Source organism: Aulonocara sp. 'chitande type north' Nkhata Bay, linkage group LG3 (assembly GCF_057382095.1).
Source record: "Aulonocara sp. 'chitande type north' Nkhata Bay isolate Kocher_YH1m ecotype deep benthic linkage group LG3, A_spYH_male_GT1.1, whole genome shotgun sequence".
Lineage (NCBI taxonomy): Eukaryota > Metazoa > Chordata > Actinopteri > Cichliformes > Cichlidae > Aulonocara > Aulonocara sp. 'chitande type north' Nkhata Bay.
This window is the reverse complement of record NC_141346.1, coordinates 32,704,447-32,723,236: the sequence shown is the minus strand read 5'-3', so window position 1 is coordinate 32,723,236 and position 18,790 is coordinate 32,704,447. Positions and strand designations below refer to the sequence as shown.

Genomic DNA, 18,790 nt, shown 5'->3' with positions numbered 1-18,790 from the left:
ATATATATATATATATATATATATATATATATATATATACAAAATACACACCTGTATGTGTGTATTTGTAAAATACACACCTGTATGTGTGTATTTTGTATGCAGAGGAATTCATCACAAAACTACATTTACTTCTGACACAGATCCTCACCAAGAGTTTAGGATGTGAAGAAATTGCACATTATCTTATGTCCCTTGAGACCTCCAACCATCTCCAGAACCACAAACTTCACTTGGGTCTTTTCAGGAACACCGCTTGCAGGTTTTCCAGTATAAACCTGCATAAGTTTTCCTGGCATCACATGCTGTACATATCTTTATGCTGTGTTTAGACTAGAGATGGCACAATACCACTTTTTTATGTCCGATACCGATATCATAAATTTGGATATCTGCCGATACCGAAATGAATCCGATATAAAGTGTTTTTTAATCAATAAAACTGTTTTTTTAATATCTTGCTGCATTTTGTATAAGTTCATACTCAAGTTCAAATAACAACAACACTAAAGCTATTCTGTTATACCTGTATGTAAAAAATACACTGCACCCAAAATATTTCATAGTTCAGCAACACTGATCAATCTAATAAACTTAAACCTGCTCCATCCTGCCTATTCTGGTATTTTAAAGAGTCCTTAGCAGAAATATTAAACAACCTAACTAATAGGGTTGCAAGCTTCCAGCAAAAAAAAAAAAAAAATAGGGAACCACACCCCACCCTCCACCTCATGATGCTTAATCAACGTAATCAACTTTAATTTGATGCAGCGTGAAAAAAATGCACAGAAATGAATTTTTTTTCAAGAATAATTAAATAGATTCAACATCTTTCTTCAACAGAATTGCAGACTGCACAGATGGTATCTTCCCAAAGGAAAAAGTACTATAGCTTACTAGGGTATATTAGACTTAACAGTTACTATATACAGTAATTGACTTCTATACATTTTACACCAGATTAAAACTTTGGGTGTAAGATTCAGATAATTATTTATTAAAAGCTAGACATTTTAAATGAGATTAAGAAAGAAAACTATGTCTTTGTGCCCCCTTTTCCCTGTTAATGCCCTATCGGCCCTCCTGGCTAAACTTTGCTAGATCCGCCCCTGCACAGTTACCAGCCGTCAGCTACGTAGAAAAAGATCCTGGTGTAGAAAGTGATATTAAATAAATTCTAACAACAGCTTATCAAGCTTAAACGTGCTGCTATTGTTCAGCCGCTGGTTTCCTCTTTCTGGCTTGAAGTGAGCGATAAACAAACAAGAGAGACGGACTCGCAACAGAAAAGCCGATCAGCTGATCATTGATCAGTTTCATGATTGAAGTGGCAGCAGGAGAGAGGGAGAGAGAGGCAGCCGCTCCATATATCGGTTGTTAAGCTTAACGCGGGAATGCTTTACAAACATTCAGAGATGAACTTACACACTTGCTTTACTTCTCTCTGGGAAAACTTCCTCGGAGATGAAATGCTGGTTTGGTAGCGAGGCTCCAAAAACACACAGCCGCTCTATCACGTGAGCACACTGCTCCGACGTGCTACGGTTATGAGCCGAGTTACGCCGTTTCACAAGTTTTGTGAGGTGCTTTTTTGATATTTAATGGATGGATTACATTTTTTTTATTTCTCGACCGATATCCGATCCAGTAATTTACGTCAGTATCAGACCGATACCGATACGTAATATCTCTAATTTAGACTGCTTGTTTGCTTGGCATATACTGTTCAGAAAGGAAGTATCCCCTAAAACCGATCAGATGCTCATCAACTGTGATGTTTGAACATGGGTTATAGATGAGTTGCTAGCACTCCACACACTTGTCCCAAACCTCTCTGATCTATGCCAGTTTGTCTTGTGGATGACAACCTAGTCTATCACGGCTGTCAAAGCAAATCAGCCGTAACAACATGTAAAACTTCTGCACTGACATTGTGGACCAAAAAATTGTCCATCTAAATTCTGCATCCCATAAACTGTTGGTAGATTCATTTCTAAATCTATACACACCACTCAAAATCAAGACTTGTGTGTGCTTTGATGTCTTTCTGGGTTATCTCTTTGCTATTGCCTTTGTAGGTACGTTTCCCTTCCAGGTTAGTCCAGGTTCTTTACATTTTGCTGTCAACAAAATTGATGTGAAGCTTTCTTCTGCCAACTCGATAGCCTTCATCCAGCTGTTCTACGATGCTAAGCCTGTCAATAAGGTTGCTATTCTCCAAGTGGCTACTTTTCTGTTAAGTATTTTAAGTTTGGGAATTCACTGTGGTCCACAAGGCTTTGATACCAGGACTTTGAAGCAGACATGGAAAGCACACCCCGCATTCAGTTAGTCAAACGTGTTTTTCATACAGCTTGACTGAGAAGGTCCATGTATATGTTCCACCAAAATCCATTGACTGCTGCTGAATGTTTCATTCTTGATAGTTGGGTCCATGCTTTTTAATTCTCTTTTTCTTCGACCAATGTAAACGTAAATGTTGCTGTAAATAAACAACTGAATGTAACTTTAAACTTGTTTGTATTGTATTGTTTCAACAGCACTCAAAGTTGCCATCCTGAGTCAAGAGCTAGCTAACAAGAGATGACTGTTGTTCAAGACAAGAGTGCCTGTGCTGTGACTATATGTGAATGATGTGAATTGCGAATTGAGAAGTGTCAACACAGGAGTTATTCGCGTGCACGAGAGGCTCTGCTGCTGAGCAAAGGTTTCCATAGTGGTTGCCAGGGAACCGAAGATGTGACATCACCAAGACTATACAAATGTTGAATGAAAGACAAAAATCTATGCAAATTAACCGAATTTATTTGGCATGTTCCTTTGAAGTATGTCAGTGATTTTCACTTTTCAGCAACAACTGGCACAATCACAATCCCACAAGCTCTCGTTATTGTTTAGATTAATATCCCTGTCCACCAGGAAACTACTGAGGCCAGGTACAATTACACAGAGTTAGAGGAAGTATGAGTGTGGGAGTATCTTGCTGCAACACTGAATCACATCACTCAACCCAGGGGTTTAATTATTTTGCTGTAGTCATCTGTCTGAGACATTCTCCAAAATGATTGCTCGAACAGCACACAGCTCACACATTCTTACATATACACTTATACGTTTAAGTGCACGTGTTTTACTCATCAGTTGTCTTAGACATATTGCATATTTTAATTAACAGTGGGCGTACAAAAAACATATGCTTGATTGTTATTCTAGTACTCATGGAGTTTCCTTGTCTTTGTCAAATGAACAAAGCAAAAACACAAAGTGTTTGGGGTTTTTTTTAATGTAATTTTGTTTAGTTTGTTCAGTGGCAGAAACAAATTTCCATACTAATCAGTGCCTTATGTTCATGTAGTGCTGTTTGACTTTTCATATTTGTAAAAGCAGATGTTTTAGCAACATGTCACTCATTGAGCCTGGATTCTGCTTTTATAATGGATTTTGTTCAGTTTCTCTACAGTTGAGTCGTTATTTATAGGTCATGGTGTTGTTCCCCTTTTTGTTGTCGAAACTTTTTCGTCAATTTGAGCCACAGTAGCTCATCTGTTGGATGGAACAACAAGGGCCATTGCTCCACCCTGTCACTGGTTCACCACTCTTCAATCCTTGGACCACTCTTGACAGACCGGGAACAAGAGCTGCAATTCAGCCCTTGTCAAACTCGCTCAAATCGTTACGTTAGCCCATTTGTCCTGTTTCTAACACATCAACCTTGAAGACAAAATGTTCACTTGCTCCCTAATATATCCCAACCACTAATAATTGCCATGATAAAGAGAGATAATCAGTGTTATTCACTTTACCTGTCAGTGTTCATAATGTTATGCGTGAGCGGTCTACGTCTGCCCGTGTCTTCTAAACTTTTCATGACAATGCTACAGGCCTACCCTGTCTAGCCTCAAACTAAATAAGGGAAGTGATAACTAGTATTTTCTATTGAATATTCAATGCAGATATCTGCTACATTAGTGGTTTAACATTAAATATCACAGCAATATAGGGATCATCAAGTTCATATGAAAAATCCAGTCTTTTTGTAGGTTTAATCAACCACACTAAATGATTTTAATCAAGTCACATCTCAAAAGCAGCCAGTCTGGGTGCATAAACACTTTACTTGAATTTGTTTCCAACCTCTAACCAGTTTTCCCATTTCAGTAGGAAGCCAGCATTGACTAATTCAGCCAGAACAGAGTTAGTCAAGTATATTTGCTCACATTCTTTAACAGTGATACCGAAAATACGAGAAATTCATGTGCTTCAATGATGTAATGTGACTGTGGCTGAGAAGGAAAAATGGGAAATCCCATAAAAGCCGAGCTATCTTTTTACTCTCCTCCTCTCTCTCATTTGAAGAAATCGTGCTGCAGCTGCAACTCCGAGGTGAGCACCAAAGACTGCAAAGCTGCCAGCTCTCAGTCAGCTCCCTCTGATTGTGCAAAGCCAACCGACTGAAAGCCCGTTTCCCAGCCCTCCACTGATCAATAGCTCATATACGGTTTGGCAGCGCCAGTTTAGCTGCGTATCACCCGGCCCAATGGGCAGTATCTGCACCAACACAATTTAATCAGCCTCAGTTATTGGTGGGTCTGTGACTGTGAATAGAACTGTGGGATGCACACACTTACCCACACACACACAACACATACACAATCAATTGATCAGGTGAATAACAAAGGAAGAAGATTCTGGAAACACATGCCAGTGTGTTCCAGTGGACTGTGTGTTTGTATGAAATTAAATTGGCAGGGATCTGTATACAGTATGTCTGTGTGAGAGTGTGCATAATAGACTAAAAGGATAAGCTTATGACTGAGCATGTGTATTCTCAGGGCACGGTTATTTTAAATTCACAGCCCACCTGTAATTATCCCCTTTTCTTTACTCATCAATCTGTTTCTGAGTTTAACTTGTAGACAGAAAGTAAACTAAGGTGTAGACACGTGCTCAGTGGTCCAGATGGTGGCAGGTTTGATGCAAATCTGTGTAGATGTACAAGAAGGCTTAACTACCATTTTTTAAAAATCGCCACAATCAGGTGTTCATGCTTAAAAAAAGTAAAATTACCTGCAAATCTAGACAGATGAGTCCCATTTGCTTCTTGCATTTACATTTCCACCTTAAATAACCTGCATTTCCAGGAGAACTACAAATGCATTTTGAGGAAGTGGTGCTTCAGAGACAGTAATGAAGCGAGGAATCCATCATTCAGAGGCGGATCTGCCGATTTCACAAGTGGCACCAGCCTTAAGGGACTGCGATTCAATGCAACATTGGGTTGTTGTCATTCAGCGATGATGTAGACGCGCTCCACTGTGGCCACTTAGACATAAAATCCATATCTGAATGCAGCACTACTCGAGTCCCACGCTTGTGGTTAAAAAGTTGTTTGGGGAAATGTTAAGACTTAATTGAAGTAAAGCAGGAGAAGGCAGGTTGAGGGAATAATGAGGACATGCCCAGGTGGTTGAAAGTGGAGAGCTGTAGCTCGAGAGCCAACCTGCAACATGTGAGCTGCTGTAAATAGAATGAAGGCATGTAGCATGTTTGCTCTCAGGAGAACAGAAAAATGAAAAAGTACACTTTGCTACGGTCAAAAGTGGCACTCAGTCTGTCCCAGCTCCATCTGAAGACACAAAATCAATTTCCACACCTCTGCCCCCTGTTGCAGGCTGTCACTCGGCCACTGAAGGTGTCTGTAGGACGAAACCGAGCAGGAGGATTTTTCTTTTTTAGAAGCAGAGCACTGAACTTATTGATCTGGACAAATCTCCAGAGCTCAACTGCTACACTGATGACCGCCATCTGAGGATTTTAGGGGAGAAAAGCCGCAAGAGGCTTCTGGGAGTAGAAGTCAGGGACGCAAACTTCAAATTAAGGTTAAGATGCTGCATTCTTCACCAGTGGCTCGCATCTCAGTCATATGCAATTAACCCCTTAAACCCCAGGAGGCTGTTTGACTTTTCAAACTGTGCAAAAAGGTTTCGCTCTGTGGAGGAAGAGAATTTTGAAACACACTAAGTCTTCTTATCTCGACCTTCAAGACAGAGAGAGAATCGACAAATTCCTCCAAGTAGTGACAACCAACTTTCTCTTAATGAAAACTGTAACAGTGAGGCGATGACACTGATGTTATTGAACCAGTGCTAAAAAGCTGTCAAGAAATGACACGTTTGATGCAATAATCGAGGCACTAACTCCACACTATGTTATTTACAACTTCCAATAATGTTCCCTAAAGCAAGCTTGTGGTACAAAAGGCGCACCTGGATAAACAGGAAAACAAAAGCCTAAGGAGAACCTGGCTGTGTGTTTGATTATGTGGCATGGAGTGACCCTTGTTTCCAGAAATGGGAAATTTGACACGGAAGCCAGAGGCTAATTTCAATCCATCCATCCATGTGTGCTCTATGGCAGAGTTTCCCAACCTTTTGGAGCCACATATTTCACATTAGAAAAATCACAGGGCACACTACCAAACAAAAATGTCACAAAAAGCATATTGATCATTTTACCCGTGCACCAGGCATAACAGAATTGGTTCAGTTTGTCCTGGTATACCTTTTTTGCTTTCTTCTGACCAATACTCATGTTAGGGCCTTCATCTGGGTCGTAATTTTCTCCAGGACCATATTTATCTATTGCTATTACACGTTGCGTTTTCTCGCAGCATGACTATTATGTAATTTCTTTTTCGTCTTCTTCTGTTTTACTGGCAGTTGGCAACCCATTTAATTAGAGTAGGTAGTTATGTCTCTGGTAGAAGACAATGCAATTATTCTGTCCGTTACTCACACCGATCGCTTACTCACTACTCTTTTTTTGGGTGGGGTGGGGGGGGGGGGGGGGGGGATTGCATAAGTAATGACTGAAGTGTGCTTTGCTCAGGTCACAAAGGATGTGTCTCCTCAGGGACAGGAGTGCCTTACCACAGTGGAAGAAGTCTGTAATAAGAGTAATAAAGGCGGGGTGTAGTGATTTCAGCCACAGATCCTTAGGTTTTGGAAGTAATCTCAAACTCTGACCTCGGACAATGTGGACTGAACAACTGATGGACACTGTTGATTGTGAGAAGATGTTGGAGAGGCTTAATTATAAAAATGAGATGGTTAAAGAGCAGTGGGACAGATTCTGTGAGTTCTTATCTAAAGACGAAGCAAAAGCTTAATTTGACGTAAGTCCGATAGCGTCGAATGGATGTTTAGTCAAAATGTTTTTCTTGTCTTTTCTTTTATTGTGTAGTGTTTTGATGGTTTAGCAATTAATTCAATAAAGATCCTTTAATAAAAAAGGCAGATGCAATAACACTTAAGGTAAAAAATGCAGAGGTTTGCTGTGACATGATGATCCACAGTGGTGACTCCTAAAGGCAGCAGCTGGAAAAAGAAGATGATGATATTTTACTGTCATATGCTTTGTTGTTTTTTGATGTTCTTATTTCAGTTTTTTGTAGCTCTTGCACATTTAAAGTTGTGCTTGATTTCTGAAAAGAACCTAAGCAAAATAACTAGAAGTTATTAAAGTATAAAACCCATAATATTTATGCAGAGATTTACTGGTTGCAGTTTTAACTGCTTCAAAGCTTTGCTCATCCCGAGGCTGCCGGCTTGCAGTTGTCTCCGAACTTTGGATAGCTTTAGCTTTAGCCACAGTCCTTTTTGTTTCGACTCTTCTCAATATTACATGCAATAGATACTTCACATAACTATAAAGAAGCATAAAAATGACAGCCATCAGCGTTAAACACACTCTGAATCATACTCTGACTAGACAGAATGCAAACACTAAATATAATTAGTCCATAAATATTGGCTCAGACTATGACACCACCACCATCTCCTCCCTAAATTCTCATTCGGTACTCCAATCTTTGAGAACGACCGATCTAAATCTTCACTTTTTTCTTTTCTAAATGCTACCAAAGCGCCCTGTGGTCAGCCTGGACGCATCCTGTCTAGACTTTAAACATCTGCTGCTCTCCGTTTCTGAACATTAATCCTTAACTCAAGGTCTGCTGAATTAAATCACACTAGAGATTAGAGGAGTGGATGAATTATTAATTATATTTGTTTATATTACAACCACAGCATCAATCAAAAGTCACTGTTTGGCCCACGGGCAAAACAGGGTCGCAGTGGACTAAAAGAAACATTTGCAATAAATCAAATGTTTGTTTCATGAAGACAAACCCAGCAACTCTTATTTTAATTTATAAACAGTCTGAAGCATCATCCCTGAAGGAAGAGTGGGGCCCCTCATGGCGCACTACTGGCCTCTAGTGGTAGTAACACAAAATCCCATCCTGCACGTCACAGCAAGGATTTCAAACTCCGTTTGATCTCAAGTAGGCTGGAGCAATAACATGTAATATCAACCTAATTTTCTTTTAAAAATAAGCCCAATTTCAACAGCGTGTCTCATTTCGTGAGCATTACAGATCAGAGCAGATCTACACTCAACTCAGTCTCCACATGAACTTGTATGAGCCGGATAATTTCTCGAGACTTAAAAATACTTTTCCCAGATAGATGCACTCATGTGGAGTATGGCTGCGATGATCTACTTTAAATGATCCATAAAGACTTTCAGTGTATGTAGGCTTTTAATAATTATCCTTTTATTTTTAAACAAATAACTGAAATAATTGTATAAAGGACCTTCCTAAGAGGGTGTATGTGATAATGTGGGTTGCTCTTGGTCTTGCATCACCATAATTAATGTCAAGCCCAGGTTCAATATTGCACGTGACCAATCAAATTATTGTGATGTCATAGTTTTTTTGATGTAAAAAAAAAAAAAAAAAAAAAAAAATTTCAACGTCCATTCAGGAAAAAAAAAAATTTTTTTCAAAAACAGGGGCGGTTAGGGTTGGGACTTTCTGTTAGGTGTATGTGATGGTGCTTCCACATCACAAAACTTGACATCAGAATGAGATTAGTCACTTGAGGTGCTGAACCTGGACCAACACTACCTTTCATGATCCAGGAACACCAACACGGGGATATTAGATTGTGTCTTCAAGGCGTCAGCAGTTCGCTCATTGTGCATTGCGACAGTTAATCACTATCACACATTTCAGTCTCTCTTTTTTAACACTCTCATTAGTAATCACTTTCCTGGCTATCCTCAAAGTTGACTGGTTGATTGACTTCCTATTGCTTTTCCAGTAGTGCCTCAAGCATTTGTGTCCTGGACGAGCATCAGTAAAAAGAGGTTTCTTCCTGTCAAAATGGAGTTTTTCTTTCCCACAGTCGCACTTCGTTTAAGGAAGAAACAAGCTGCATATAGTAAAGAGCGTTTTTATTAAACATAAAAGCAAAACAGAAACACTTCTTTATTTTAAGAGTACGCATGACAGCCACTTAAAAGTAGTACGGCATCGTCTGATCGTCTTTTATACAAATAATTTGCATAGCAATAGTAACATGATGAACACTGTACAATGCATGAACACGCAAACACACGCATACTTTAACTTGAAGAACATGGTAACATACAGAACTTGTGGGCCTGTGCATAATACGTCTTGGAAAGTAAGATTTACAAACACATTTTAAATCCAGTAAAACACACACACACACACACACACACACACACACACACACACACACACACACACACACACACGTTGACAAGTTAATAATCAGGATGTTTTTTTTCCCCCTAATCTTTAAAAATGTATAAAATACATGCTATAGTTTTCTCAAAGGTAATTAACGTCTTGCAAACAAACGCCCACATTAAAAACGCCTTTACATCAAATGGGAATTATTGTCTTATTATAATATTATGGTATAAAGGACAGACTACACAACACATAAATATTAAACATATTCACATTTTATATACATGTTTCCTCTTGAGGGAAATTTGAAAAATACTTTCACTCATCTTAAGCTTCATTTTCCCAACTTCTGAACCAGACACGTCACTAAGAGCTCAAGGCTTTCTCCAAAATGTCGATACTGAGCAATGGCAGAGACGCAACTTCAAAAAACACCCTGAAAACATATTAAAAGAACCGATCGTTAGCCAAAAACAACATTTTGAAATTATTCTAGCGCCTGTAATCTTTTATGAAGACTTACTTATGTGAGTATTTGTTCTTGATGGCTCTCAGTTTATCATCAGGAGGTGCTGAGAGCATCGAGTAGATTCTCCTGACAACGGGCGCCAAATCTGACGCCTGATAGCCCGAGTGAAACTGCAGGATGGGAGACTGCAGGGAAAAAAGAGCAGCACTCATTTAAAAAAAGAAAAAGAAAAGCCAGCCATGTTGAACCCCTTTAAAGTTATTAAAATCCAATACAACATTACACAAAGATAATATTACTTCTAAATTGCCAAAAGCTTACAGGAGATGATTCTGGAAGCCGGCGCAGGCAAGAAATGAAATTACCCACCACCCCTAACAGCAAAATGGAAGCAATAAGGGCTCAATTTTACATACAAAAAACAATTTATATTTAAATTGGGAGGACTGTTCAGGAGACAGAGCTGCAAATGAGAGGCTGGTAATGTCGCACGAACTGACACCGCATCAGATTTAACAAAGTCTACATTTAATGGAAAGGATGGAAATAACACGAGGAAGAGAAGCTTCTTCAGTGCTGCAAACATTACACATGTTAGAACAGATCAAGTAACATCATTAGATGGTGTTTACTGTAGAAAAGAGTGCTTTGTATAAATCATTCTGAGAAAAAAGGTTAAAAGTTGCCAGCAACCAAACCCTTCCCCTGCTTCATAGTCAGCTATAATAATGCAAGTTGTTTGTATTGCTCAAAACTTTGACAAACAAAAAGCAGTCCAGGTGTCTTTATTTCAAATGCCTTATGTTACCTTTACCAGGGTGACCAAGAACATGCAGACAAAACACATGTTCACATGTCAGATTTCATCCACATTTTCCAGTCATGTGACCGACTCACTACCCTGAATGGGCAAAACTTTCCTCCATAATAACGGGCAATAGTGGACAGTCTGTAGTACTGCAGGACAAAAGCATTAAGCTTATTTTTCCACCTGACTGGAGCCAAGACTACTTGGATCATCCATCCGTGGAGGAAAACAAATATATGAAGTGAAACTATGGGTTTTTGGGGACTTGGGATCCATTTTTATATTTAAATCCCTGAAAGTGGTTGAGTGACATCTACATGCATCTTCTACAGATTCCCTCACCTTACCTTGCTGCTAGGATGAAAGCATGTACTTTTGATCTGGATGGGTTAATAATGCCGGCACGTGACAGGTGAAGAGCAAGAAATTGTTCATTGTTACAGCAAAAGCAAACGCTACATAGCTAGCTTAAAAAAAAAAAATTCAATTCCATATTAATAATCTAGTACCAAATCACAACAAATGTTTCCTCAAACTGCTTGACATTATAGGAAAAAGACCCTACAGTAATACAGAGAAAACAGAAAACACCCCCAAAATGACCCCTTATGAACAATCAAAAGGTGATAGAAGAAAAAGTCCCTTTTAACAGGAAGCAACCTTTGGTAAAACCAAAGCTCAGGGACGGGCAGCCATCTGTGAGTGGGGGTGAGGGGAAGAAGAAAGCACAAGAGACAAGTGCAAGTATGGGACTATTAATTTGTCACATTAATGTGGTGTCATAACAGTAAAGCTGACAGAATTTTTCCAATGTTGGGTAAATAGTGTTTACGGTGTAAATGCCACTGACAGCCTTGGTCGCTGTTGACAGCAGGGATTGGTGCAATTTGGCTTGAAAGGGAGGAATAGGACAGGTGTGTTCAGATGTTGGTGCTGTACTCATTTCTGTAAAGAAATCTGATAGTCCAGCAAGCTTTGGCCAAGTTAGACTCAAAGACTTCCAAGGACTGGGCTGGAGGGCGCCGTGTGGGTATATCCCAGTAGCTCTGACATCGTGTGAAAACTGTGGATTGTGGTCTTCTATTTATAACTTGAGTATCTGGGTATTGAGAAATGGCCTTAGTAAAAACTCAAAAAGAAAGAAAACCTAACTTGCCAAAAATCAACTTAGGAGAGCGAAAACACTAAAGATCAGTGTCAGACTTTAGGGAAGTATTTTAGACTGGTCCGTTAGTCTAATGCAAGCAAGACAAGGAACAATATGGAGGTAACCTACCCATCCTCCCAGGTCTTTGGTGACCAGCGCCATCAGCAGGCAGGCCGAGGCCACCAACGAGCCTCTCTCTGGAACAAGGTCCATCTCCATGAGACTCATCTCGCAGTAGTAGCGAGCCAGAGTCAGCGTGTCCATGCTGGCGCTCACGCACTGCAGACACAGCCACAACAAACATTCTCGTGAGATGTGAACGCAGGTCGAGTCACACAAAAACAAACAGAGAGCTGCAGTCAGTGGTGGAGTAACCTCTCCTGGTCATGCACACCTTGGCATAGCGTCTGAGGAATCGATACGGGATGGGGATGTTGATGTCAAAAGACAGCGTCTGCAGGATGCTCTCCTCCATGGAGATGAGCTCCTCCCTTTTGTATGCGTCGTCACAAATGTACAAGAAGTCGTCGACGCAAGGCGGGCTGTGCTCCTGCGGGATGGTTAAAAAACACGAATAAGCATTAGGTTGAAACCTGATTGCAATTCGACCGTCCCCTTTAATGCATTTTCGAGTCCTGCAGTCATTTCACTGCGTATGCACAAGGTCAGGTCTCACAGTCCGTTTGATCTCATTTCTGTTTCATGTTTTGAGCCTCTGGATAGTTGCTCCCCTTCAGTTTTCTCTACGTGCACTTCAAAATAAAAGCCCTAGGCTGTAACAACTTTTACATGCTTGATCTAAAGCTGGAAAAGCTCATGCCAACTGTGCCCGACATCAGAGGAGGCTGAACTTCTACTCTGGCCGCGGTTACGACAGAATAAATAACACTTTTCACCCATTTCTAAAGACGTACAGAGCTTGAAAGCACCGAATGTCAAAAGTTTATGTTTTTTCTGAAATTCAGTACGTCCTCTGACAACCTTTCTTCTCTGGCTGGTCTTCTATATGTACACTCTGGCCACTTCATTAGATAGGGCTTTTGCTCCTTACTTAGACCCCCAAAATGGCGGATCGGGCCAAAATCCTTTCCACGCCCACCCCCGTGACATCACGCTCCAAAGCCCTATACACCTGTTCAACTGTTTGTTAATGCAAATATCTAAAGTGTGGGCTTGGGGGGCCCCTGGTGGGCCGCAAAGATACTGCAGAGGGGCCGCAGTTTAAAATTAATTAAAAACTGTGTACAGCTACATAGTTTACAGATGTATTTTCTTATGTAAAAAGGGAACTTAAACTGGTAATAGTAGGTGGTTAGTTTGAGAGATAACTCATTATGACCTAAACTCACTGCCCTTGTATTTAAGTTTGCATTTTTTGTAATAACATTTTCAAGGAAATCCATCACTGTCTCATGTTTTTTGATTAGATGGTATTTTATGTTTTTTTTTAAAGCACTCAGCTTTGTAAATGGCCGATGGCATGTAAATATTGGTCAAGACGATCTGCTGAGAGTCAAAACCGAGGATCGGAGCGGAATTAGAAAACCTGTAGCCACGCTGTAAAGAAGTGTGCACTGAGTGTGTGTCTCTGTTACATCGAGGAGCCCTGATAGGTGCAGTTAATCAACCTGGGATTGAGACTCCGTGACTTGCCTCCCAGGAGCACTTAAGAGCTGAATATCTCCGTTCACGTGTGCTTTTTATCCTCACAGCCTTGTTTTTTTTACTTTTCACCATTTAAAAAAAAAACAAAAAAAAAAACTTTTTTTAGAAACACATTCACCTTACAAGCAAATGATTGCGCTCTGTTCCCATTAATAGACTTGTATACTAGTTTAATACCTTTCTTTACCATTACTTACCATAGCTTGTGAGACATCCTATGAGAAATTTCAGACTCCCATGTGCCACAGTTGGGTTCTCACCTCAAATTTGGAGGCTACGAGCATGGCGGTAGAGCCAACGAGCTGCAGCATCTCCCTGTGGACCGGGGTTTTAGCCAAGTAGTGGTCCGTCATCTTTACCGCCAGGTAGAGGGTCTCATGGTACAGCTCGAAATTCTCCTAAATAAAGGGAGAAACAAAGTGTCACTCAGAGCAAGCAAGTGTTTCTAACACAGCAGGAATGCGACGTTTAACTAACACCTCACCTGTACTTCGACCAGCCAGTCAATCAGGATGGCCCTCATCTCTGAGTTGAGGCTGGGCTGCGTGGGCATGTAGTTACAGAGGACAAACTTCTCCTGCGGACGATAAAATTAAAGAGAAAGGAAATGTAAACAAAACCTGTGTATATTTAAATTTATTTAACTCACAAAAAAAGAAAAGAAAAAAAGTCCAGTGCGATAAAGGCTTTACAATTTGTCTCACCTCTCTGTTTTTAAGGTAGTCAAAAATATCCTTTGCATACTCTGGACACATGTAGCAGTCCTCAGAGTTCTCAGAGTCAATGTCAAACTCCTTTGGGATCTGCATGGATGGGTGAAAAGAAAAGGAAACACAACTCAGGAAAAGCTTTTCACAGCGTCTCTAGCTTTCTATAAATCTATAATTTCCCTTACTTCTTGTCTCCGAAGGTGTGCCGGCGCTTCACGGGCAGCAGGAGACGTAGCAGCAGCAGCCTGCTCTTCTACAGGAGCTGCCACATCGACCAACGTGTCCCCTTCCTTCTCCTCCTCCTCCGTATCGGTCCTCTCTCGCTCGGATATCGTTCCCTCTGAGCTCACAGACGACGACGACCTGCACGGAGGGAGAGAAGAGGGGAATTAAAGAAGTCTGCCACCGACTGGCGCAAGGCATGAAAGGGGAACAAGAAATTTAACCTGAGGGTTATTAGAACAGTTAAATGGACCTACTTTTTCAGGTTAGCTAGGTTGCTTGCAGACGCTGAGGTGGAGCTGGTTTTCTTTGCAGTCTTCTTCCCTGGTTCCTTCTTCTTCCCAGGAAAGCTGATCTGTACCTTATGAGCCTGGGAACATGACGAGAATTAGTTTTAAACATGGATCCAGTTTGTGATACATTTTACTTCAGACTCTTACAATTTGTCCTTTTATGCATGAAACAATTTCAAAATGTGACTCGAGTCCAGACAAATATTCCACACAATCGTTCTCTGACACACCGCTGGTTTGACAGCAAGCGTTCAGGTGATTGTGAGGTGAAAAAAAAACAAGCAAAATGTTTGTTTCACACCCCCGCCAGGCAGCCGAGGACACATTCACACCACAGTGCAGATCCATCACACACTGACGCACTAAAATGTAGGATTAGAGTGTCGCACAGGCTTCAGACACCACCCTGACGGAGGTGGGATCGGTGAAAATGTTTAAAGTGGATTTTGTTTGAAACTTCAAATTGCCCAGCTTTATTAAAACATGTTTTGTTAAGTGACACACTTTCTCATTTAAGAGTTTGCCATTTCTTTTTATAAGAATTTTTCTTTATTAAGAAACCATGCATGTTTCAGTTTAAGCATCGTTTTCAATGAATTGCATGCTCAAAAAAAAAGTTTTCTCACTCCTATTTCTTCATCATGTTGAAGCTCTACTTTGAACCTTATTAAGATCCAACCATGCAAAATGTGATTTTTTTTGCCATTTTTCAAGTGATCGTAAACATTAAATGGAACTGTATCAATACGCCCTGTGATATCTGGGATAGGCTACAGTCCCCCAAAGACCTGAATTAAATAAGTGGAGAAAAATAAATTCAAAAAGTCCTCATACATGAGAACAGAGCTAGTAGCTGTCTGTAGAATACACCAAGCAAAGACTGAACACTCGAGCCAGGCTGGACTAGGCTGGAAATGGAGTATTTGAATTAGTGACACGTCTCCTACTGCTACTGTGTGCTAACTGTGCTCAGACCACTTTGATGGAATCCGTATCTGACGACTGTACCTTGTGCAAACCGTATGTGCAGCTGTAAGTTTTGATGGCAGCAGTAATGTCAGCCTTACATCAAAAGCAGAATAAAGTCCGATTTAAATGTTAAGAAGTCGACGTCGTAGCTGGCATTTATGCTCGCGATGGTGCATTACATGTTTGTTACCATATGGTTGTCATGGTGTTTTATATGCAGTGCCAGCCAACGGCGGGAAATGCCAGGAGTAGGGATGGGTATCGTTTAGGTTTTATCCGATACCGGTGCCAAACCGGTACTTTTGAAACGTTGCCGGTGCTTAAACGGTGCTCGAACCGGTGCTTAAAGAATGGAGAACACAAACTTTGTCCAAAAACCTCTCATGTTCAGCTGTTTTTTTGTAAAAAGGTAACAATGTTAGCCTTTTCTGCAGCTATAGGGCATATATGGTATGGTATGGCTGGAAGCAGTGCTTAAACAATGGAAAAAACACAAACTTTGTCCTAAACCTCTCATGTTTAACTGTTTTCCACTTTTTCTTTGGTCATTTTAGCCTTTTTGGCCAGGGTGAAGGGAGTATCTGCCATCAAACAAGAAGACAGCCGCATGTAACTACGACGGTGTTTGCTAGTTCACCTTACATGCATTAATTTAATAACGTGGATAGCCTACTCAACGTAAATTACACACGAACAACATTAAGCTACTCGCCCAGAGAAGAACGGCTGCTGCTGCCATCATCATCCTCATCATTTCTGCTACACTGGCAGGGCTAGGGGCCAGGACTCTCCTCTTCGGGTTCTTGGGGAATGTTGCTAACTCCGGGACCGATAACAGGCACCACGCCCGTAGTAGGTACGGTGCATTTCTCGGCTTTAAAAAAACGCTACGTTGCCGGGTGTTTCATCAGATTCGAGGTGTTACCTCCTTTGCACAGTATCACCTTAAAGTACTTGTTGCAGGCTGCTGAGTTTGCATCTTTGGCTGTGAAGTACAGCCAGACTTTTGACAGCTTAGCCTCCTTTGGGCATTTTTAATCTGTAGCTAAAAGAACGTACGTACCTGGGCCCGCCTACTATGCTTGCAAAGGTAAAATGATTGGCTAGAATCTGAAGTGTATGACATCTGAGGAAATAAAGCACCGAAATGTGCGCTGCGTTTTGGTCTGGTTACTACCGTTTACGTCAGAACCGGTGCTATAATGGCACCGGATACCGGTACCCATCCCTAGCCAGGAGTTTCATCCCTCTTCTGAGTCCTCGCTCATTGTGATCTGATGTTTTGGGTTGTAATATATTTGTCCCTCAAGTTTTTTCCCCTCCATCTTCTTGTACAAACGCTCACATCACTCTCAATAAATTTTCTCAGTCTCTCTCCCTCTCCGTGAGTTTGACATTTGTGAGTCTTTACATGGATGCTGTGATTATTATTCATTGTACTGAGAAACTGTTTTTCTCTCACTGATAAATTCAAAAACTGTGGCAGAATGAAACAGGAGGAATCAATGCTGAACAAGCTGATCACAATGGTTGGGCCATACCACACATTTGTGTCGAGAGGAAAAGAAGTCAAGGATCATTTTATATTTGACGTTAGCGTGAAAACTGAACTAGGCAAAACAAACAAACAGTCCCACTGAAGCAGGACTTATAACTTTCTTATATGTCAACACAATCAAATGGTTAAATGTTGACAACTTTAACCTTTCACATACAAAAAAGCACACAAACTAGGAGCCCATGAAATCCTACGAAAGGTGACATCAACTGTCAGGAAGTTCAATCCCGACTCTTGATGAACCATCTTTGCGATAAATATGTCTCTTTGTGTGCTTATTGAAGCTCTGATCCTGCTGTTAAAGCCCAAGTCACAACCTTTAAAAAAAAAAAGAAAGAAAAAAGTACTTACATTGGTGATATCGATGAAAGCAGTCCTCTTCTTGGGAGCTCCACGAGGAGGGGAGGAGGACCTCTTAACCTGTGTCGCGTCCTCCTGTATGCACAAACAGAAAACACACCACATATATAAAGTTTTGCACAGTGCATGGGCAAAAGAAGCCTCGTTGCGTTGCATTGCAAAGCAGGCATCATCATCATCTCCATCCTTCCCATGCAGCCTTCAGGTGCAGCACTACCTGCTGTGTTTACATCAGAGCGAGCCACCAGAAGACACATGAATGCACGTGCATTTTACCTGGTTCTCGGACGCTGTTGCATTCAGTTTGGGTATTTTGCTGCCAGCGGCCGCTGTGGGTTTCCTTCCCCTTGGAAAAGGCATGGCTCACTCCCTGACGGTTTCTTCCTAAAAACAAAGCTCTGCAGCCGCTGCTCCGTGTTCTGCTACAGCAAAGAAAAGCACGCAAAAATAGCGGGATGATTAAAAGGAAACAGTAAAAGAAAAACAAACAGATTTAAAATTGTTTTGAGATAACGTATATGGCTAAACATCACATGCAGAAACCCTGGTATTAAAGCTTTACGCTAAGAGGGCGGAGTTTCTCAGGTGAATCGGTTGTGTACTAAAATTTTAAAAAATAGAACGCCAAAATGGCGCAGATAAATTTGTTTATCCTACCTTATGGTATAAAACTTTCTTCTTTAGTCCGGTGACTTGTTTTAGAGAAGCAAAAATGCATATAGTTTGGGTTACTAATCCGACTCAACTGTGTTGTTACTAAGACGAGAGCTCAAACAAAAGTGGTTCAGCCGAGGATCAAATCTGCTGCGCTTCGCTCTCATTGGATAGAATTTGAGTCTGGCGGACCAATCAGGACGTCGCTAAGGATGCAGGTTGCCAAGGAGCGCTGGTTTTATGTTAACAGCTACGCCCGGTGCGTCGACGGATACAATTTCAAAATAAAAGAGTTAAAAAGATCATTGATTGTTTAAAAAGAAAAGGCTCTATTTTATAATTTAACTAAGGTTTATTTTTAAAATTGGTA

At 40.8% G+C, this 18,790-nt stretch overlaps 1 protein-coding gene across 2 annotated transcripts; it reads right to left on the bottom strand.

Annotated features, from left to right (window-relative positions):
• Positions 1–9,283: 9,283 nt before the first annotated feature.
• ccnb3 (cyclin B3) lies at positions 9,284–18,619 on the bottom strand. 2 transcript variants are annotated; one of them, XM_086276970.1, is made up of 12 exons: positions 18,424–18,619; positions 18,043–18,188; positions 17,758–17,841; positions 14,844–14,956; positions 14,550–14,727; positions 14,359–14,457; positions 14,139–14,231; positions 13,915–14,052; positions 12,384–12,539; positions 12,119–12,268; positions 10,089–10,219; positions 9,284–10,001 (listed from the first exon to the last, which is right to left on the bottom strand). In XM_086276970.1, the coding sequence occupies exons 2-12, from the start codon at positions 18,124–18,126 to the stop codon at positions 9,932–9,934; spliced, it is 1,296 nt and encodes a 431-aa protein (XP_086133096.1). In that variant the 5' UTR covers positions 18,127–18,188; positions 18,424–18,619; the 3' UTR covers positions 9,284–9,931. The 2 variants fall into 2 exon arrangements, with proteins under 2 accessions (XP_086133096.1, XP_086133105.1); XM_086276979.1 differs by having other exon boundaries at positions 18,043–18,185.
• Between the last annotated feature and the right edge of the window lie 171 nt (positions 18,620–18,790).

Excerpts from the sequence above, each read along its gene's own strand:
- ccnb3 (XM_086276970.1), bottom strand. The coding sequence starts at position 18,126 with ATGCCTTTTCCAAGGGGAAGGAAACCCACAGCGGCCGCTGGCAGCAAA. Across the intron at positions 17,842-18,042 it reads CAACAGCGTCCGAGAACCAG|GAGGACGCGACACAGGTTAA; the intron begins GTAAAATGCACG and ends TTGTGCATACAG. Across the intron at positions 14,458-14,549 it reads CACACCTTCGGAGACAAGAA|ATCCCAAAGGAGTTTGACAT; the intron begins GTAAGGGAAATT and ends CCATCCATGCAG.